The sequence below is a fragment of the Drosophila ananassae genome, chromosome 3R, assembly GCF_017639315.1.
Source record: "Drosophila ananassae strain 14024-0371.13 chromosome 3R, ASM1763931v2, whole genome shotgun sequence".
Taxonomy (NCBI): domain Eukaryota; kingdom Metazoa; phylum Arthropoda; class Insecta; order Diptera; family Drosophilidae; genus Drosophila; species Drosophila ananassae.
In genome coordinates this window covers 27,951,606-27,973,657 of record NC_057930.1, presented here as the reverse complement: position 1 = coordinate 27,973,657, position 22,052 = coordinate 27,951,606, and the positions used below count along the sequence as shown (strand labels likewise).

General features: G+C 47.5%; 4 protein-coding genes across 5 annotated transcripts; 2 read left to right on the top strand and 2 right to left on the bottom strand.

The window, feature by feature from the left end:
- Window positions 1-87: 87 nt before the first annotated feature.
- LOC6497810 (myosin-VIIa) lies at window positions 88-12,209 on the top strand. 2 transcript variants are annotated; one of them, XM_001961455.4, is made up of 13 exons: window positions 88-329; window positions 3,828-3,938; window positions 4,512-4,772; window positions 4,940-5,289; window positions 5,350-5,550; window positions 5,604-7,998; window positions 8,061-9,511; window positions 9,576-10,362; window positions 10,420-10,680; window positions 10,744-11,048; window positions 11,110-11,256; window positions 11,318-11,438; window positions 11,583-12,209. In XM_001961455.4, exons 2-13 carry the CDS (start codon window positions 3,921-3,923, stop codon window positions 11,787-11,789), a joined length of 6,504 nt encoding a protein of 2,167 aa, XP_001961491.1. In that variant the 5' UTR covers window positions 88-329; window positions 3,828-3,920; the 3' UTR covers window positions 11,790-12,209. The 2 variants fall into 2 exon arrangements, with proteins under 2 accessions (XP_001961491.1, XP_032307375.1); XM_032451484.1 differs by lacking the exon at window positions 88-329 and adding an exon at window positions 336-477.
- A 1,625-nt stretch (window positions 12,210-13,834) lies between these two features.
- Window positions 13,835-17,733, bottom strand: LOC6497720 (suppressor of hairless protein). Its single transcript, XM_001961456.4, has 4 exons — window positions 16,874-17,733; window positions 15,154-16,034; window positions 14,884-15,091; window positions 13,835-14,827 (listed from the first exon to the last, which is right to left on the bottom strand). Exons 1-4 carry the CDS (start codon window positions 17,264-17,266, stop codon window positions 14,516-14,518), a joined length of 1,794 nt encoding a protein of 597 aa, XP_001961492.1. The 5' UTR covers window positions 17,267-17,733; the 3' UTR covers window positions 13,835-14,515.
- Window positions 17,734-18,087: 354 nt separating this feature from the next.
- Window positions 18,088-19,231, top strand: LOC6497811 (anamorsin homolog). The gene is made up of 3 exons (XM_001961457.4): window positions 18,088-18,350; window positions 18,431-18,927; window positions 19,008-19,231. The coding sequence occupies exons 1-3, from the start codon at window positions 18,215-18,217 to the stop codon at window positions 19,119-19,121; spliced, it is 747 nt and encodes a 248-aa protein (XP_001961493.1). The 5' UTR covers window positions 18,088-18,214; the 3' UTR covers window positions 19,122-19,231.
- Window positions 19,149-21,721, bottom strand: LOC6497719 (protein yellow). The gene is made up of 3 exons (XM_001961458.4): window positions 21,300-21,721; window positions 20,075-20,480; window positions 19,149-20,010 (listed from the first exon to the last, which is right to left on the bottom strand). Exons 1-3 carry the CDS (start codon window positions 21,530-21,532, stop codon window positions 19,333-19,335), a joined length of 1,317 nt encoding a protein of 438 aa, XP_001961494.1. The 5' UTR covers window positions 21,533-21,721; the 3' UTR covers window positions 19,149-19,332.
- Between the last annotated feature and the right edge of the window lie 331 nt (window positions 21,722-22,052).

Here is a 22,052-nt window from a genome sequence, read left to right as displayed (position 1 = left end):
AGCAGTGCTGATAATTGGAGCTTCAACGACTGGCCGAAAGCGTTGCGACGTTGCCAGGCAAGAATAAAAAAGCTATATCTAGCAGTAAAATGGCTAACGGTAGCCCTGGTCGGTTGAAGAATTGGAATTGGGGGGGACAAACAAGAAAAACAGCGGCGGCGGCCGGTCGTGTTTCGGTTGAAGCTCGGTTCTTTTCAAGTTTACACCTCGAATTTCAGTAAACAAATGCGATAGATAAACGGAAAGGTGGAGACTATCTAAATCCCTTGATTGATTAGTCGAGTTGAGAAAAGAGCGATCGGCGCGCTGCACTTTTCCTGCGATTGTTGGTGCGTGACCTATTTATGTAACCTGTTTTTGAAAAAGATTATCCCGCTTTCAACTGGTCCCCGACCAGAGTGGCTCAAGTGTTAATTAAAACAGAGATCCATTCTATTTAGTGGCTTCCTGCCCCAAACGAATAGTGCGAAAACACAGGTAGAGAGTGATCAAAAGAGTGCATTAACCCTGCAAGTCGGTGTTTGGTGACTGTGTTGGTGCAAAGCTAGAAAAGCCAGCAGAAAATGACAGGGGTCACCAGGAGAGATACTCAAGCGCATTACGGCATCTCTGTGATCTGAAGTCGCATTGATTTTAATATTTGAGACGAAGACGTGGCTGCATTGCATTTTTTATGGCCAAATTATAGCTACGCTTCAGGTTTCGTTGGCTAGAACGGTACTAACATGCACGGCCGCTCTCTCTCGCGCACTAATACATGTATAGTTACACTCGGAAAAAGTTTCACCCAATAGCAGCATGATTTTGGAATAAAATTGTACATATTAGTTTTAAATGGCAAATACTTTCTCGAAAATGTCGTCTTTTTGTAAATAAAAATATAAATTAGAATATTGGAATACCTGGGTTTTTCTGGGTGCACCTGACACCTGCCGAAGAGCGAGCGAGAGAGCCGTGCGTAGAGAGAGGCAACACACAGTGCAACACACACATCCAATGGGTGCCCGTCCGCCGTCCACCTTTCCGCCTGTTGCTGCTGGTTCTGTTCTCTCTCGCTGGTTTCTCGCCTCCCCCTCTCCTTGAGCTTGAACCTGGCTCAAATGGCCAAGAATTCTCCTACCAACATCGGCCAGAACAGCACTTGTTTGTCCGGTTTGTTGTTGTTTTTGTGTTGCCACTTCTGCCGCTGCTGCTGCTGCACAACGGGACATTTTCGAGTGTGGACAATTGGAAAACCCTTTTCGAATAAACGCTTTTCATTAGCCAGTTTCTGAGTCTCTCCCATCGCAACCTTTTTGTTTTTTATTCCTCGTATTTTGCGTTTTCATCTAGGTTGTTGGGTTCCATTAGTGTTGTGTTGCTTGGTTGTTGCTGTTGTTGTTGCTGGGGGCTTTCGCGACTTGGAGCCGCACGCAGCGACTTTCTGTTTGTTTGGTGAAACTTTTTAAGGTCTCCTCTAAATACATAATAAAAAACAAAAATGAATATAATACTTGCCTAGTTTTTTTGCCGTCGATGATGATGGTTTTTGCAGAAGATTAAATACAAAAACTAGAAACAGAAAAGAAAACAAATGGCTGGAGGGGGTTATGGTGTAAACAATTTAATTGCCAATTGATAAGAGTGTGATAAAAGAGTGCCGAATATTAAAAGAAATCTGAATCGGAGCTATGAATCAGTTTCTATTAAAAGATTAAAAGAGAGCCATGGGAATAAATTAAATAGAACAATTATGCTTTCCTAAATGGTTCTATAATCAAGGTACTAGTTCAGATTCCCCCAAAGATTAGATTAAAGCGAGGATCGGCCGCCTTGATACCGAGGCTATGGCCCAAAGTACCTAAAAATGGAAGCACTTTGTCAAATGTCAGAGTCACAGCTTGGTAATGGCTCCGGGCAAGGTTTATTGTTTCCATATTCGTACATCAGTCTATGTGAGCCTATGTAGAGTGGTTGGCTTAAACCGTAATTGTACGTGGCAGCCACACACGAACTTTCACTAATGACTCGCGGTGAACTTTTGGATCACTCGCCCGCTCTCTCACTCGCTCACGTGCTGCACTTTTCCCCGCCATTGCGCCACTGCCCCCCAGCCCAGCCCAGCCCCAGCACAGTGGGGTACGTGCCGATCTGGTGTCATTGGCGCACTATCCGGGGAAGAATCTGTCGAGACGGAAATTCTTAGACCCCGGCTGCGACGCTCTAATCGTTCTTGGTCATGCCCAGAGATATGTGCGTCTGCCCCAGTCCCCCACCGCATGCCCCGAGTTTACACCTTGTTTGGTGTTCCTCGCTTATCTGCCGGCCTGCTCTCGAGCGCCGCTGATATCAGCAGTTGTGTATTAAGCAATCCACTTTAAATAATTCGAGTATGACTGTTGGTCTTTGGAGTTCGGAGGAAGATAGTGAAGCCGGTGGGAATATTCAAATATTCAACTTATTGGAGCTACTCCGGAGGGAATAGTGTTACTGCATGGTGGTGCAACTGTCCGCTGATAAGAGTGGAACGATATTATTTAATATCCCACTCTTACCACACACACATGACGGCTGGATCTACACAAAGGCTGAACTCCAGCCAGCCATTCAGGTTGCTATGGAGGGGCAGCGAGAGTGTCTGTGTGTTTTTCGGGGAGCAGCTCGTCGGTGTGGATGGATCGCTTCCCTATGTGCACTGGACTTGTGCTCTGCCCGGCAGAGCGGAACCAGACTGGTACATATATGTTCCAGTGTACCAGTATACGTGTGTGCCACTAAATTTGGTGGCTCATGCCGTTGCCGCTAGTCGCTAGTCGCTAGTGGCTGCCTGGCTTTTTTGTCTGGCATGTTGCAATTACCGTGGGGGGAGAGACGCCTTCAAATGGGTAACTATACCTGATACCTCCTCTGCCGCAGTCGCAGCCGCAGCCGCAGCAGTCAGTCCATGTGTTAAATGATGGATGGGGTGTCCGATGGGAAGGCGGTTTCGATGGCAACCGACTGGGAGCTTGGAGTTCTGATTCATGGTTTGGAAAACGAAGCGGTTAGTGGCGAAGCTGATCTATCGGAATTCGGGCCTACAACCAGGCTGATCATCGGCGGATAGTTTCTAATTTTCTCGCCCCAGAGCCGCCCAGCAGTTTTCTATTCCCTAAATCAAAGGTATCGTCAGTTGTCACTCCGTTTAAAGCAACGAAAGTAAATTTTTTCAATGAAATCCGAGTCATTTGCATAACAATCGCACTTCTTTAAGACCTTCGATTTCTGTGGAGCCCCTGGCCCCGCCGCTTTGGACGGTTCTCGTGTCCAATCGATTGTCGCGATGACCGGAACACTGGACTCGAGTTGAAAAGTGAAAATGGCTCGATGGCCTTTTTTGCATGTCTAAAGGTTCCAACTCAAAGCCCTGTGTTTGTGTTTTGCTTTTGGACCGCCGCTAGTCGGTCACGTATAGGATGGCCCAGCTCCCGAAGAAAGAAGTATCGAAAGTATGATTTTTATGGATTGGCGGAGACTGATGACTAACCTGTTGTTGGATCTCGTTGATGAGGGCCACTTTGTTTGGAAGCCCAGTGAGGGAGCTCGCCTGCTCGCCAAATAGAAGAGAGAAAGACTAGGCAGGGGCTGGGCAGGGGAGATGTTACCCAGCCACAGTAACATCGAGGCGAACAACAAAAGTCGACGACGGACCTCAAACGAAGACAGCGACAAGTTGTGAATTCTTTCAATTTACCGTAAACTTCACCTTAATTTTTTCTTCCAAAGCCGGTTTAGTTGCCGCAGGCGCTAACTCGATGTTGTTTTTACTGCCGAGGCTAACTCTTCCACTTGTTCTCTTTCGAAAATAGAAAACCACCCGAGAGGCAGCCGCACTGAGGAGAAGAGGAACGGGACCTCGGACTTGGATGCCAGCCAGGATCAGTAAATGAAGGACGACGAATATGGTGATAGTAACACGTGTAAGTAGCAGGCGTCCTTATCCAGTAGGCTATGCCCACAATTGCTTCTCTCTCGTCTGGATGGGGCACTTGGCACAAGAGCGTAACAGAAGCCAAAAGCGGAAGTTCCCGGCTTCGGTGTGTGAGTTGTAAGCCATACCTCACCCCAGCTCCCGTGGCTCTGGCACAGTGGGCCAGATGACGATATTTCGCGAGGGTTCAGTGCAACAGGTGGCTAGATTTGGGAGCAAATCATCAAAGATAGTTCTTGAGGACTTTTCCAAAATAAAATTAGGCCTTTAACCAGTTTAAGACAGGGACTTACGACTCATTTCTTCGTCGTGAAAACTTGCTGGGCCAACACCACTGTACTGCTCCCTACGACTGTCCCTGGTATCACTATTTATTTCGCTTCATGTTCCGCTCAAGTGATTCTTACAACAAACAAGGCAAAGTCTGTGGCCCCCACGTCCGACGTCCATGGCAACCGATTGGGGCAGCCTCGCAAAGAGCTGAATGTCAAGCCGTAGAACCGTAGAACCGTAGAGGGGCACCTAAAGTGGGAATAACTCTAATCATGGACTCATTCGACAGGGTGACTACATCTGGATAGAGCCCGCCTCGGGGCGAGAATTCGATGTGGCCATTGGAGCACGTGTCATCTCCGCGGAGGGTCGCCGCATCCAGGTCCGCGACGACGATGGCGACGAGGTGTGGCTGGCGCCGGAGCGCCGCATCAAGGCCATGCACGCCTCCTCCGTCCAGGGGGTGGAGGACATGATATCCCTGGGCGACCTGCATGAGGCTGGCATTTTGCGGAATCTGCTCATCCGCTACAAGGAGAATCTGATATATGTGAGTAAGAAGAGTCCATTACTTGGATCTTATACAATAGAACTAACCTAGTTCATTTCTGATATCAGTAAGCCCCATTGCGTCACTATTCATTGAATTATGATATCGGTTTTTTATCTTCATCGCTTCGCATTAAGAGCTTATCAATATAACTTCCTACTTTTCAGACCTACACTGGCTCCATACTGGTGGCGGTGAATCCCTACCAGATCCTGCCCATCTACACTGCCGACCAGATCAAACTCTACAAGGAGCGCAAGATCGGAGAGCTGCCGCCCCACATATTCGCCATCGGCGACAACGCCTATGCGCACATGAAGCGCTACCGCCAGGACCAGTGCATCGTCATCTCGGGAGAGTCGGGAGCGGGCAAGACGGAGAGCACCAAGCTCATCCTCCAATACCTGGCGGCCATCAGCGGCAAGCACTCCTGGATCGAGCAGCAGATCCTCGAGGCGAACCCCATTTTGGAGGCTTTCGGAAACGCCAAGACCATTCGCAACGACAACTCCTCGCGGTAACTACTAATCTTCCATAAGTTTTTAGCACTCGATTCAACAATAATTGACCTCACCAGGTTCGGCAAATACATAGACATTCACTTCAGCGCTAATGGCGTGATCGAGGGAGCCAAGATCGAGCAATACCTGTTGGAGAAGTCGCGCATCGTGTCCCAGAACCATAGCGAACGCAATTACCATGTCTTTTATTGCATTTTGGCGGGACTGTCGCCGGAGGAAAAGGGACGTCTGGATCTGGGAATGGCGGCAGATTACAAGTGAGTTAAAAGCCTAAAAAATAGATCATTTCATTATCACTTTCCCATGATAGATACCTGACAGGAGGCAACAGCATTACCTGCGAGGGAAGAGATGATGCCGCCGAGTTCTCGGACATACGTTCTGCCATGAAGGTCCTGCTCTTCTCCGACCAGGAGATCTGGGAGATCATCAAGCTACTGGCAGCCCTGCTGCACTGCGGCAACATAAAGTACAAGGCGACTGTGGTGGACAACTTGGATGCGACAGAAATACCGGAACACATCAACGTGGAGCGTGTGGCCGGCCTCCTGGGCCTGCCCATAGGGCCCCTGATCGACGCCCTCACACGACGCACTCTGTTTGCCCACGGGGAGACGGTGGTGTCCACCTTGTCCCGAGACCAGTCCGTGGATGTGCGAGATGCCTTCGTCAAGGGCATTTACGGGCGTCTCTTTGTGCACATTGTCAGGAAGATAAATACGGCCATTTTCAAGCCGCGCAGCACTTCCCGCAACGCCATCGGCGTGCTGGACATCTTCGGATTCGAGAACTTCGACCAAAACAGCTTCGAGCAGTTCTGCATCAACTACGCCAACGAGAACCTGCAGCAGTTCTTCGTGCAGCACATTTTTAAGCTGGAGCAGGAGGAGTACAACCACGAGGCCATCAACTGGCAGCACATTGAGTTTGTGGACAACCAGGATGCCCTCGACCTGATAGCCATCAAGCAGCTGAACATCATGGCGCTGATCGACGAGGAGGCCCGGTTCCCCAAGGGCACGGACCAGACGATGCTGGCCAAGCTGCACAAGACGCACGGAGCGCACAAGAACTATCTGAAGCCCAAGTCGGATATTAACACCAGCTTCGGTCTGAACCACTTTGCCGGCGTGGTGTTCTACGACACGCGGGGATTCCTGGATAAGAACAGGGACACGTTCAGTCCGGACTTGCTTCACCTGGTTAGCCAGAGTGGCAACAAGTTCCTGCGTCAGATTTTTGCCCAGGACATTGAGATGGGAGCGGAGACCAGAAAACGCACACCCACGCTGTCCACTCAGTTCCGGAAATCCCTGGACGCCCTCATGAAGACCCTCAGCAGTTGCCAGCCCTTCTTCATCCGCTGCATCAAGCCCAACGAGCTGAAGAAGCCAATGATGTTTGATCGCGGCCTGTGTTGCCGGCAGCTGCGATACTCCGGCATGATGGAAACCATACGCATTCGACGCGCCGGCTACCCCATCCGTCATGGCTTCCGGGAGTTTGTAGAGCGCTATCGCTTCTTGATACCCGGAGTCCCGCCCGCACATCGCACCGATTGCCAAGCAGCTACTTCGCGAATCTGCGCTGTGGTTCTTGGAAAATCCGACTACCAGCTGGGCCACACAAAGGTGTTCTTAAAAGACGCCCACGATCTGTTCTTGGAGCAGGAGCGCGATAGGGTTCTCACGCGCAAGATCCTGATCCTGCAGCGCAGCATTCGGGGATGGGTGTATCGAAGGCGCTTCCTCCGACTCCGAGCCGCCGCCATCACCGTGCAGAGGTTCTGGAAGGGCTACGCCCAGCGCAAGAGGTACCGGAACATGCGCGTGGGCTATATGCGGCTGCAGGCCTTGATTCGATCTCGAGTCCTCTCCCACCGTTTCCGCCATCTGAGGGGCCACATTGTGGGCCTGCAGGCTCATGCTCGTGGCTATTTGGTGAGGCGGGAGTACGGTCACAAGATGTGGGCGGTCATCAAGATCCAGTCCCACGTGCGGCGCATGATTGCCGTTCGTCGCTACCGGAAGCTCCGTCTGGAGCACAAACAGTTCGCTGAAGTCCTGCAGCTGCGGAAGCTCGAGGAGCAGGAGCTGCTGCACCGCGGCAACAAACACGCCCGCGAAATAGCCGAGCAGCATTACCGCGATCGATTGCACGAGCTGGAGAGGCGCGAGTTGCAGGAGCAGCTCGAGGATCGACGGCGCGTGGAAGTCAAGAAGAACATAATCAACGACGCGGCTCGCAAGCAGGAGGAGCCAGTGGACGACAGCAAGTTGGTGGAGGCCATGTTCGACTTCCTTCCCGACTCGAGCAGCGATGCGCCCACTCCACATGGTGGAAGGGAAACCTCTGTGTTCAATGACCTGCCTCATGCTCAAAACGTTAACCAGGAGGACATTATCGCACCTATCCACATTTCCGAAGACGAGGAGGATCTGTCCGAGTTCAAGTTCCAGAAGTTCGCTGCCACCTACTTCCAGGGCAATGTGAATCATCAGTACGCGAAGAAGGCCCTCAAGCATCCTCTCCTGCCACTCCACACGCAGGGCGACCAACTGGCCGCCCAGGCCCTGTGGATAACCATTCTCAGGTTCACCGGCGACATGCCGGAACCCAAGTACCACACCATGGATCGCATGGACACCACATCGGTAATGTCCAAGGTGACGGCCACTCTGGGGCGAAACTTCATAAGGAGCAAGGTGAGTTGCCTTCAGAATCTTTTCGAATCCATTGCTTATTTATATTTATAAATTATTTGAAGGAATTCCAAGAGGCTCAGCTCATGGGCCTTGACCCCGACGCCTTCCTTAAGCAAAAGCCGCGCTCGATTCGCCACAAACTAGTATCCCTGACCCTGAAGCGCAAGAACAAGTTGGGCGAGGACGTGCGAAGGCGCCTGCAGGACGACGAATACACAGCGGATAGCTACCAGTCGTGGCTGCAGTCACGACCCACCTCCAATCTCGAGAAGCTCCACTTCATCATCGGCCACGGCATTTTGCGGGCAGAGCTGCGCGATGAGATCTACTGCCAGATCTGCAAGCAGTTGACCAACAATCCCCTGAAGTCCTCCCACGCCCGAGGGTGGATCCTGCTCTCATTGTGCGTCGGCTGCTTTGCGCCGTCGGAGAAGTTTGTCAACTACTTGAGGGCCTTCATCCGCGAGGGACCGCCTGGGTACGCTCCCTACTGTGAGGAGAGGCTCAAGCGGACCTTCAACAATGGAACTCGCAATCAGCCGCCATCCTGGCTAGAGCTCCAGGCCACCAAGTCCAAGAAGCCAATCATGCTGCCCATCACATTCATGGACGGAAATACCAAAACCCTGCTGGCCGATTCCGCCACCACGGCCCGGGAACTGTGCAATCAACTGTCGGATAAGATTTCGCTCAAGGACCAGTTCGGGTTCTCGCTGTACATAGCTCTGTTCGACAAAGTTAGCTCCCTGGGCAGCGGCGGAGACCACGTGATGGACGCCATCTCCCAGTGCGAGCAGTACGCCAAGGAGCAGGGCGCCCAGGAGAGGAACGCACCATGGCGTCTCTTCTTCCGCAAGGAGATTTTCGCCCCCTGGCATGAACCAACCCACGACCAGGTGGCCACCAACCTGATATACCAGCAGGTGGTTCGTGGCGTCAAGTTTGGCGAATATCGCTGCGACAAGGAGGAGGACCTGGCCATGATTGCGGCGCAGCAGTACTTTATCGAGTACGGCACTGACATGTCCATGGAGCGGTTGTTCACCCTGCTGCCGAACTTCATACCCGACTTCTGTCTCAGCGGCGTGGATAAGGCCATCGAACGCTGGGCCGCCTTGGTGTTGCAGGCCTACAAGAAGTCCTACTACGTCAAGGACAAGATTGCCCCACTGAAGATTAAGGAGGACATCGTCAGCTACGCCAAGTATAAGTGGCCCCTGCTCTTTTCGCGATTCTACGAGGCATATCGCAACTCGGGCCCCAACCTACCCAAGAACGATGTCATCATAGCGGTCAACTGGACGGGTGTCTACGTGGTGGACGACCAGGAGCAGGTCCTGCTCGAGCTCAGTTTTCCTGAGATCACCGCAGTGTCCAGCCAGAAGACCAACAAGGTGTTTACCCAAACCTTTAGTCTGTCCACAGTGCGAGGCGAAGAGTTCACGTTCCAGAGTCCCAACGCGGAGGATATCAGGGACTTGGTGGTTTACTTCCTGGATGGTCTGAAGAAACGGTTGGTATTTTTGAGAGAAAAATATCTGATTGCTGTTTCAATGGGTTTTAATTTTCTCTTCCAGTTCCAAATTCGTCATCGCTTTGCAGGACTACCGCGCTCCTTCGGACGGCACGAGTTTCCTTTCCTTCTTCAAGGGAGACCTGATCATTCTCGAAGACGAGTCCTGTGGAGAGTCCGTACTGAATAACGGCTGGTGTATAGGACGCTGCGATCGCTCCCAGGAGCGCGGTGACTTCCCCGCTGAGACTGTTTATGTTCTGCCCACCCTATCCAAGCCGCCGCAGGATATTCTGGCTCTGTTCAACATTGAGGAGGCGCACCATGGCAGGCGCCTGAGCATGGCCTCCAATGGCGGGGCAGTTGAGCCGCGCGACCGACCACATACGCTGATGGAGTACGCCCTCGACCACTTCCGTCTGCCTCCCAAACGCACCATGTCGAAGACGCTTACTTTGAGCTCAAAGCGGAGCGAAGAACTCTGGCGCTATGCCCGGGACCCCATCAAGGCGCCACTGCTGCGCAAGCTGCAGAGCAAGGAGGAGCTGGCCGAAGAGGCTTGCTTCGCCTTTGCCGCCATACTGAAGTACATGGGGGATCTTCCCTCAAAACGACCGCGGATGGGAAACGAGATCACAGATCATATATTCGATGGGCCGCTTAAGCACGAGATCCTGCGTGATGAGATCTACTGCCAGCTGATGAAGCAACTGACGGACAACAGGAACCGAATGTCCGAGGAGCGCGGATGGGAGCTCATGTGGTTAGCCACGGGACTTTTTGCTTGCTCCCAGGGTCTCTTGAAGGAACTGCTGCTCTTCCTGCGCAGCCGCCGTCATCCTATTTCGCAGGTAAGTGTTTAAAATTCTTGATTTGTGTATTATTTATTGAGAAAATCCTTCTTTTAGGACTCCATGCATCGTTTGCAAAAGACCATTCGCCACGGACAGCGCAAGTATCCTCCACATCAAGTGGAGGTGGAGGCCATACAGCACAAAACCACACAGATATTCCATAAGGTCTACTTCCCCGATGACACGGATGAAGCATTCGAGGTGGACAGCTCCACGAGGGCCAAGGACTTTTGCAACAATATCTCGCAACGCTTGTCGCTTCGCACTAGTGAGGGCTTTTCCTTGTTCGTGAAGATTGCTGACAAAGTTATCTCGGTAACTAAATCATTCTCTTAGGTAGAATACCTGATTTTATCGTGTTTTTATATTATTTTCAAGGTACCCGAGGGCGACTTTTTCTTCGACTTTGTGCGCCACCTAACCGACTGGATCAAGAAGGCGCGACCCATTCGAGACGGAGCCAATCCGCAGTTCACCTACCAGGTCTTCTTCATGAAGAAGCTGTGGACGAACACAGTGCCAGGCAAAGACCGCAACGCGGATCTGATCTTCCACTACCACCAGGAGTTGCCCAAGCTCTTGCGCGGCTACCACAAGTGCTCCAGGGAGGAGGCGGCTAAACTAGCGGCCCTTGTCTTCCGGGTGCGCTTCGGCGAAAACAAACAGGAGCTGCAAGCCATACCGTAAGATTTGGCTCTCCATTCAAATGTATTATTTATATTATTTTGTGTTTTGGGTTTTAAGGCAAATGCTGAGGGAACTCATTCCGTCGGACATTATGAAAATGCAGAGCACCAGCGAATGGAAGCGATCGATTGTGGCTTCCTACAACCAGGATGGGGGCATGACCTCCGAAGACGCCAAGGTGGCTTTCTTGAAGATTGTATACAGGTATGTGGTTTGAAAAATAATGTTGGTTAACTATTCATTTATTATTTTTGTAACTAAATAGATGGCCTACGTTTGGCTCTGCGTTCTTCGAGGTGAAACAAACTACCGAACCAAACTATCCCGAAATGCTACTGATTGCTATTAACAAGCACGGCGTGAGTCTCATCCATCCAGTGACCAAGGTAAGATAAAAGGAGTGTAAATTAATATAAAATTAGACACTTTAGGTTGTAGGTCTCTCAGATTTTTAGCTATCAAATTGAAACCTTGCACAATATTTTCACTTTTATTAATATTTATAATTTTTCTCCATTTCTTTCTTTTAGGATATATTGGTCACACATCCATTTACACGTATCTCGAACTGGTCATCGGGTAACACCTATTTCCACATGACCATCGGCAATCTGGTACGGGGCTCGAAACTGTTGTGCGAAACTTCGCTGGGCTACAAGATGGACGATCTGCTGACTTCATATATATCGTTGATGTTGACCAATATGAACAAGAATCGGACCTTGCGAGCCAACTAGGAAAGCCTACAATTACGGAACATATTTATAATAATTATAAATTACATTGCAATAACTTATACATGCCTAGTACTTTATAGTTTTAAGTATTCCCCACGCTATCGACCCCTCACTTTTATTGCATTCCCTCCACGGTGAAATCATTCCACTTTTGGCTTGCTCAGCTAACGATTATACCAAACAAATGTCTGTTTTTGTTTTAATATTCTGTTTAATTTTGTATAAATTTTGCAATAACTGTCTTAAGGTTTTTTTTATCGCACATTCCGGTAATTATTGTATTCAAGTTTGTAGATAAGAATTGTGTCTACGCATTTGCATCTATCTCTTTGTATATCTTAACTGCATATCTGTACTGATGACTTTTTGTATGAAATACATAGAAATGTTCAATTATTTAATAAATTATATAAAATGTAACAGATTTGCTATATTATTTGAAGGAGGGGCAGAAAATATCAACTTTTTGAGCTTAATTTCACAGACGTTAAAAAAATGTCAAGTGACATGTCTTAATGACTAATGGTAATGGTAATAATTTAGTGGATGGCTAAATGGATTATTTCCTTCTATCTTTTTTTTAATACAACGTTTTTAATTTAGAACTATTTATTGAAATTCTTTAATGAAATAACTAAATGAAAATGATGTGTTCTTTTTTCAAACATTTTCTTTAGTCCCTGTAGAAATTGCTATTTAAAAAACTGTAGCAATTCTATAAAGACTAGTTTTTTTTATCCTAGCTTATTGTAATATAACGTATAAATAGATGGAAAAATATTAGTAAATTGCTTTGCAGAAGGATAATAGCAATCCCAGTTTTAATCGATACGAATTGCAAACCTATTAAAACTAATATGTGTCCATGTGGCTCAAGAGGCTTAAAAGTATAAATATTTGTAGGACTTGCATATAGTTTCTCTGGATATTTCTTGGTCGGTCGGCTCCCACGCAACCGATTTCCCACGCATTGTATTTTGCGAGAATTTCCATTTTCCCCAGCGTGTGAAAAACGGCAGCAGTCAACAGGCAAACGACTCAAGACGGCAGACTTAGATTTTTCAAGATAATTAACTTTTTTAGTAGTGGCTAGGTATGAAGTGGTGTAGCAGTCCTGAGAACTTTTAGAAATTGACGTCCCCCCTTTCTAAAAACGACCGCAATCATCGCACTCACCTGCCCACTAGTCGGCGGGGGAAATGCGAAGGAATGGTTCATTAAAAATTCCAAACTAATTTCATATTCAGCTTCTTATAAGACGGCGACGGCGACCTTAAGAGGTTGCAGTTCCAATTGCCAGCCCCGAGCCGTTTGGTGGTGGGTTTTCCGTCAAAATCCACATCATCATCATCACGCAACTGAGGTTTGTTGTTTGAGTCTTTCGTTCTCACAAAATGGTGCAGTGGAAATCTTAGGGGTTGCACTCGGGCTCGGGCCGGGTTCTCATTGCTTGGCTGACTTCTGATAAGAAATGTGTCTCCCAGCCGGGAGATGAGTTTTAGTGCTTTGCAGGTAACCTTCTTCCCACTCCAGCGAGCGGAAGTGAGCGATAATTAATTCAAAACTGCGAATCTTAATTTGTAAATCTGTAAAAGCAACAACTGCATAAATATTCACAAAAGGCAGTTAAATTTCTCACAGCAGCAGCAGCAGCAGCAGCCGTAGCTCTATCGCTTTTTGGGCTGTGAGAAAATTCTGTCCCTTAACTTGGCCAAAACGGAAACAATAGTGTTATATATACAAATATAGATGTGTATTTGCTTCTTGACTTGGCGTTCAGCAATTCCAGACCAAACTATAATTAAAGTCGGGCCACCAAGGGGGTTGCGCCGAAGTAGGTAGCCATCGTGGGAAGAGCTGCACTTGTTTTGTTCAAAAATATTCACACGATACTGGGCCGAATTCCCACAGCAATTTAAGGCCATCTACCCTCCCCCAGCACCCCACCTCATTTTAAACCAGAGCGGTGGACAAGAATAAAGTCAAATCACGCTAAATCCAAAACTTAAACTGACATGGTTTTTGGTTTCGGTGTTGGTCATAAATTTGGGTTTCGTCTTGATTTATTTACTTTAGGCTTTCTCTTAGGCTTAAACAAATCGCATTTCCGTCTTTTCACGATTCTATATTACAAAAATTGTATGAGACTGTGGTTGCTGCGAACTTCCAAGGAGTTGGTGCCAAAGCTATGTGAAAAGAAAAATGTCTCCCTCCGTGACTTGTCTATGACTTTTTGGAAACTTCAGAGGGAAAATGGAATGTTTCTTATGGCAAGGCCAACGTTTCATTGTACTCTTCCTCTCGGCACACTCTTTGGAAATTCGCCGCAACGAAATTAAAAAAATATTTTAGCCGCAGCTTCAAAAATCGTCTATAGACTTATATCGATTGTATATTTAACTAGAGTTACAAGTTAAATTGTATATGAACTTGCATGCACATACAAGGATATATATATATAAAGATATACGTGTGTCAGTGAGCTTTCTCGATTTATGTACAATCTTGTCTTTCATTTACAAATCTATTGGTTCCAAAACTAGTACTAGGTATGTGTATATAGGATGATTCTTTTTAGAGAGGAGGGTAGGACACAGTGTTCACGCTGCACGGCATGACAGGTGGAAAATCAGTATGAGAAAAATTGTCAATCTACAAACTAAAGTCTCCAGTAAAAACTATAAATAACTTAGGATATATAAGTGTACGATGCAATAGTCCTGCACTCAGGACAAGCCGCTACCGTGACTATTCCATTGCACTTCTGAGATGGAGGGCAGCGCCTGGTGCTGTTGCTGCTGTTGTTGCTGTTGCATGTTGCCACCGGCCGGCGACCCCGCATTGTTGCTGTTGTTATTGTTGCTGATGCTAGTGATGTTATTGTTGTTATTGTGCCGGGTCCGCATCACATCCTCGGCCTGTGAGTTACAGTGCGGCCTGGGACCTGGCTCGGGTGTGTAGGTGAAGGTCAGCCCGGTGGCGTAAATAATGCCGTCGTTTCGCACCAAGGATATGGGCACCTGTGTGGGCTGTCGTACCTGCCATAGAAGAAGAGTTAGAGGCGATATTTTTAGTTTAAAGTTATCCGACCTACCCAGAGCCACTCGCCGCGAAACTGGGAGATTTCTGGCACCACGCACAAGAGCGTTTCCGTGCACCGATACATGGTCTCGGCCTCGACGTCCCCGAACCACACTTGAAGATGGGGCGTAAAGTTGTCGCCACTGAGCTCCAGCATGGCCACATCGCCGCCGCCATTGAGATTCAGGGAGTTGACAATTGGCACTGGAGTGACTGGGGATCTAAAATGGAGAAAACCTTTGCGTAAGTCGAAGAACTTTTCAGGGAAGTAGAGGACACTTACGCCACAGGACCCATGCCCTCGTAGAACTGGTACTCGGCTTTGTCCGTGGAGATGATTGTCCAGCAGGCGCCGTCGTTGATCATCTCCTTGTTGGGCTCCTTGGGGCAAGGAGTGGCCTGAAACTGGATGATCTTCTCCTGCGACAAACAGAGGTACATGCGATCCGTGTCCTTCATGTAAAAGGCGCACTTGTGCAGCTGAGAGACGGGGTCATCGGCCTCCAGCAAGGCCATTTGCTTGTCCACCTTCCGGATGATCAGACGCGGAAGTGCCATGCCCGTTACTGAACAAACAAGCTTCACGGTGGCTCCGTAGTGTATGTAGCCGTCGCGCACTTGGAACTCCTCGGATTCCGACTCGTTGTCATCCAGCAGGTGTATCGTAAAGGCACCCCACTGAGTGGACGAGGCGTGGAAGTGTCCGTTCTCCACATGCAGGTACCGCGTGGAGACGGTCTGGGAGCGCAGGCGGTTGAACAGGGCCACGTTGGTGCCGCTGGCTATGCACAGGTCGGCGTTCTTCAGGGACTGCTTCTTCTTGGACGGCTTCGATATCACCTTGATGCGCTTGGAGTTGAACACGCCGATGTCGTGGCCATTGCCGTAGAACATTTTAACCGAGAGCATGAAGTGCTTCCTCTTGTCCGAGTCCGAGATGAAGAGTGTCTTGGCGGCGCAGTACTGCTTGCCGTTGAGATCTAGCTGCTGCATGTCCTGGTCGCTGCTCCCGATCCCGATGAAGGCGCACAGCTGGGCTCCCTGTTCGCCCTCGCCCTGCTGCAGCATCTCCTCGTAGCGCCGCCGCCACCCGCTGCCAAACAGATAGATGCACGGCGGCGGGCAGAAGAAGCGCTTCTCATTGCCGTACGACTTCTGGGCCACCTGAAAGTAAGACAGCACCACAGTGCACCCACCGAGGTGCAGGGAGACTCAATTAGCACAAATTGGCGTCCAGATTATCGGCAAATCATATCAAAACCGCAAGCAATGCAGTTTGTTAATTTTCTGTAATTAATTTCAATTATTTTCATTGCGGACTGGACCGGGCTCGCGTTGCTCAATTTGCGGGCATTCGAGTGTGAAGGATTCGCATTTGGCGGCAGTCGGCGCTTGAAGATCGCCACCGCCAACCAAACCGCGACAATTTTATTCCACTTTTTTGTATCTGCCTTCGCCAGACCGCAAATGTGTAACACTTTAAAGTGGACAATGGAAAAGCACCTCAGAATGCAGGGTCGGTTAGGTGGAGGGCCCCGACTGACCTGTCAGATCGTTAATCTCTGAGTTTTAAATATTCATTTGCAGTTTAAATTTAAAGGATCAAAATTGGACAGTACCAACAATTGTGAGTTTGGATATTTTCAAAAAAATTTTATTCCTAAAATTCTTTTTTAATTTTGGCTTTAATTGGAAAAGTATAGTTATTATCCTTATTTCAGATTTCTTTTTTTTAAGGTGTTATTTTCAAGAAATCTTTTTTCAAAAAGAAAATTACTACAAGGACTTCCTTAAACATTAACCACTTTGGTTGTTACCTCTATTTTATTTTCTAACGATAATTATTTTGTTACATTCCTTGGTAAAGGAATATTTAAAACATTTTCCCCTATTTGTACGTTTTATTTAGCAATTATTTATAAAACTTAAAGAACCTTAGTATGGAAGACACCTTCCACACTACCCCATGACAATTTCCTTCTTGGAAGGACACCCCTCCTCACCTTGGCATGCAGGATAACGATGACCATGTCGTTCCGCTCTCTCATGTACTTCTCCATGGCATCTCTCGTCAGCTTCTTCTCCTCGATGTGCGGCCGGTAGGGTCCTGGCAGCAAGGACATTTGCATTTGCTGGTGCTGCTGTTGTTGTTGCTGTTGCTGCTGCTGCTGCTGGTGATGCACTTGTAGCTGCTGTTGCGCCGGCGGCTGGGGACCGCTGCCCAGTCCAAAGTGCGGCATGTCCTGGCGTTGCTGTGGCTGCTGCTGGTGGTGGCTGTGGTCCAGCGGCGATCCGTTCGGATTCGGGTGGAGTGCAGCTGCGGCTGCGGCTGCGTTCTCGAAGGCGATGGCGGGCGGGGCGGCGGCGTTCAAATTAAATTGGCTGTAGCTCTTCATTTATGCACATGTCTTCTGCATTGAGCTCTGTGAATCGTAAACTGTGGACCGGCAGGTATACTTTCTGGTTTTTTTGGCAAATTCTTTTGGCACTTTGACACTGCTTGCGTACTATTTGTTGTTGTTGTCGTTTTCGCTGTTTTGTATTTGTTATCCTGCACCAACACACACGACCAGCAGCTGTCGTTTCTCTCACGCACTCTTCTTCTTGGCCGCGGACTCGCTTTGTTGTTATTGCTCTTGTGGGTGGATTTAATTTAGCTCTAAGCACCGGTATTACATATTTATGTCTAAGAAGCACTTGACTAGCGACTGGCGGTTCTAGCGGCTGGCTTGTATTTAACGCTGCGACTAGTGCTCGAGTTATATTTATGCTACAACTAAAAAAGTGAGTGAGGATGTTGACGGTGAATCGAACTATCGATAGACTTTTATTTACGATAGTCGCCATTTACCGGTATATTGGTCGTTGCACAACACTGAATGGAGGGGACAGGCAAAGTTCCAGGGTATTTTAGGTCCCATCATTTATATTCTCATCAAAATGTTACTATTTTACTACATTTTTAAACCCTTGTTTATCGAAAAGTGTAACTTATTATTTACCATATACTCATGAGACCAATGACTTAGCACCACTTCACAGCAAACACATACTGTGATATGTAAGAGGAGCTTATATTTTTCATAGTATAATAATAACTATACACATTTAAAGAATTCTTGGAAACAGTTTTTAAAATTAGATGCTTGTTAATTGAAAAAATATAACTCTACGCAAGGTAAATATATTTTTTACAGTGTATATATTACTGGGAAGAACGTATCCGTGAACAGCACGTCTATCGGCAGACACAATCGATATCGCAGTCGAGAGACTTCCACAACTAATTGCGAAATCAAACAGCGGTGCATGAACTTAGTAGATATTCTAGCAACTCAGTGATAATGGAACAATTTAAAGGACTGCAGAAAACTTTATACATATGGACTGACAGCGCCGATCTGGACAAGCGCGTGGAGAAAGTGAAGTCAGCCACCGGAGGCGAAGTGGCCCTGGAAAATGTTCACCGTCTGTCGTTCTGTAAGTTGCGTGCGAGTATCTTGTTTTTTTGTCTAGCCAGTGAGTCAGCGGATTTATTTGGAAACCTGGGTGCATTTCAGCCTCCTACGCCAACTCCAGTTTCGACTTGATTGTGATCGAGTGTGCCCAGTTGACTGATAATTACGTAAAGCTGCTGCACATGTTGAAGCCGAGCGGAAAACTTCACCTGGTGGCCTTCATTGGACCGGCAGGCAGCCTGTTGCAGGAAGTCAAGCTATCCGGCTTTATAAATTGTCGCGAGGATGCGGATGATGCTTTGACTGCTGAGAAACCAGGTTACGAAACCGGCTCATCGGCTCGACTGTCCTTTGCCAAGAAGGACGCCAGTGCCCTGAACGTCTGGAAAATTAGCGGTGATGATGAGGAGCTAATCGATGAAGAGGATCTACTGGATGAGGAAGACAAGCAGAAGCCGGATCCGGCCGGTCTTCGCGTTTGCAGCACTACGGGCAAGCGCAAGGCGTGCAAAAACTGCTCATGCGGTCTGGCCGAGGAGCTGGAGAGCGAGAAGCAGAGCAAGGCGGCCACAGAGAACGCCAAGTCCAGCTGCGGCAATGTAAGTGTAATAGGAGAGAGAGCAGGTCTTTGGAAGAAGCTATTTATGTTTATTAACATCTTATTTCTTTAATCGTTTAGTGCTACCTGGGTGACGCTTTTCGCTGCTCCACCTGCCCATATTTGGGCATGCCTGCTTTTAAGCCTGGAGAGAAGGTTCAACTGGCCGACAACTTGCTGAAATCTGACATTTAATTTAGGAACAAATCAAAACTGAATCAATCACATTTTAATATTTTATTAAGCAGACTTACTAACAAAAATAATTTCATAGTGTAAATACAAAAATGCACCGCGTCACAAAACTTGGACCAAAATGTACAAGGATGTTCCAGAAATCTTTAACCCAATAGCTTCGAATTATGTTTTTCAAAAGATTCTGTTACGTCTTTGCTACACCGGTTGTTTACATTTCACACGGTGTACCCTTGATGAGATCTCGATTCTGGCCCATCAAAATTCGGTAGTTGACGGCTGAGGGATCCAGCTCCTTGTACAGATACATCGGCATCTTGTCCGAAAGAACCCAGACGGTTCCTTCGCTGTCGATCTTCATGTCGTTGGGGAAGACCAGAGTGTGTGAATCGGAATCGATCAGGCCTTGGGTGTCCGGAGTGTATGGTCGTTTGATGTTCCAGCATGCGATGGCATCTTTGTTCACCTGAGTGTAGAAAATAACGCCGGTCTCGGGATCAAAGACCTCGGCTGTGGACTGGCCATTCATGCCACGGTCGCCCACATATTTGAAGTCATAATAAGAATCTCCGCCAGTCACATGCGACTCATTCTGTAGCACGCGGTTTGAGACCTTGAATTCTTTGGTGCTGGCCAAGGCATGGAAGTAGATATCCTTCGTGTGATCAGGGTTCATGGGGCCAACGGCCATACCGAAGACTCCATCGGTCCACTGGAAGTTTACGCCGGCCACGTTGAAGTCTCCCTGCAGCGGGTCGAAGTGGAAGAAGTTGTGCTTAACGCGATAGGACTTGTCGTTCCTCAGGGAGTACACAATGACTCCATAGGCGCCCAAGTCAGGAACATAGGCAAAGGCATCCTGGCACTCCGAGCGATCGGCATCTACAATCTACATGTGGATTTATATTTTTTTGGATTAACGCTTTTTTTTTTTAAATTAATTGTAAACTTACAATGTTGGCAAAGAAAGTATCCTCCTTGGTCTGATCAGCTGGAATGGTGAATCGACGCAGCAGAGTATCAGTCTTCAGATCGAAAACCAGGATGGAGTTTGGTGTAATCTGTTTGGGATTTCCGAGGATGTCGGCCAGACCAGTATCCAGAACCCACAGACGATCGCACACGTCGACCTGAATGCGGAATGTGGAAATAATGGTGGAGTTGTCCTTTAGCTGAACTCCAGCATCCTGAGCCTTGTCAGCATCTAGACGTCCGCCCGATGGTGTCTTCTGATCCTGCGGCTGAACATCAATGGGAAGTTTGTTGGCTTCCCAGCTGGGATAGGGATGCAGCTTGGGGGATTTCTCTGTAGAGTTGAGATCGATATAGTTGAGGGTGGCAGCAACACCAGCCTTCCACCTGATTTTAGAAAGGAATTGCAATCGAAAGATAAATATATCATTAAGGTAAATTTCAATGAAAGTTGTTTAATTAGTTTTTAATTATCAATGAAACTAGAGGTATCTCAGGGTAACTGAAGCCCTTTAACGTGATCTGAAATTTAATTTAACCAAAGTCCATTTTATATTAGAAAATCATGGAAAATTAAAACATTTTAATTGCGTGCAGATCAAAAGACTAAATCAATAATTACAAACTAATATCTACGAGTTATTGATTAGTTTATAATGATTTTGTTTAATGATTAATAGATCAGTTCTTCGAACTAAAATATTCCGTATTTTTTCCATCCGATGATGACGTTTTTTGTTTATTGTTTTGATTACTAATAGCTTCCGAAAACGGGAATTGTTTCTGGGACTTTTTCCCCATTAAGGTTATCTGGGTGAGTCCCAAAAAGTGGTGACGTCACACTACGATGGTCGCCAGCTTCGAAGGTTTCAACTCGAATCGGATCGGTTATTTTCCATAGAATTTTCCGGTCAGGTGTTTTCTCTTATTAATTTTAATTTAATTGGATGTTCAGATTTGCATTTAGAAACTACTGTGCGATTTGAAATGCAAAATAGTTTACACAAGGCAGAAAAAATGATCAAGTTAACTAGCCAGCTTGGAACCGGTTTCCTTCTCGATACTCAAACGGTTTTGCAAGTCTAGCTTGACATTTAATTACAAACCGAACCAACAAAAAAGGTAAATAATAAAAAAAGAAAAGGTAAGTACGGGTGAGCACGAATTTTAGTTGGCCGTTTTTCGGTTATGAATATGGTAATTTACCTTGGCACAGTGACAAAGATTCTGTTTTGCCAGCGCTCCACGCCCAGTGGCAGGTTGTTCTCCTCGATGTAGTGGCCATTAGACTTGGCCTCCGCCTCGGCCTCCGGGGTGGGCCAGTCGAAGGTTAGCTGCTTCCACGAGAACTTCTCCTCCAGCTTGGCCGACGCACTCCCGCTGAGGACGCCAATCAGGCACAAGACCAGCCCCAGACTTGGTAATCTCAAAGAATGCATTTTGGTTAATCCCGGTGGATCAGTTAGGTTTCTGATATTATCTTCTTGGTCACAACACCTCCGTTCGATTCGAGCTGAGCCCGCTCACTGCAAGAGATTGGCCTGGAGACGGCTTAATATGTTGGCTTGGCTCCACTTGGAGCAGAGCTTAAAGCTTGGCTTTGTTATAATCTGTTATACAGGCCCCCGGCTGCCGGACACTGGCAATTGCCAAGTGGGGGGACTTAAAATTAGCAAAAATAAGCGGAAGGAATATACACACATATGTGGAATTTATTTGGTAATACTTTAAAAATACTTTTAGGGAGCTGGCTGGAATTAGCATAAGTGTGTGCATCTGGAAGATGATTAACTGAGCAGTGAACCCTGAGTAGCATTGGGAGTCTAATGGGTCACGTCCTTAAAATTAAATGAACCGCTAATTGAGTCAAAATGCATCGAAAATTATTACAAAATTTGAGATTGTGCCTGAGTACTCAGAGCCCCTTTCTAGTTATGAACTTGTAAATAATCCCAATGA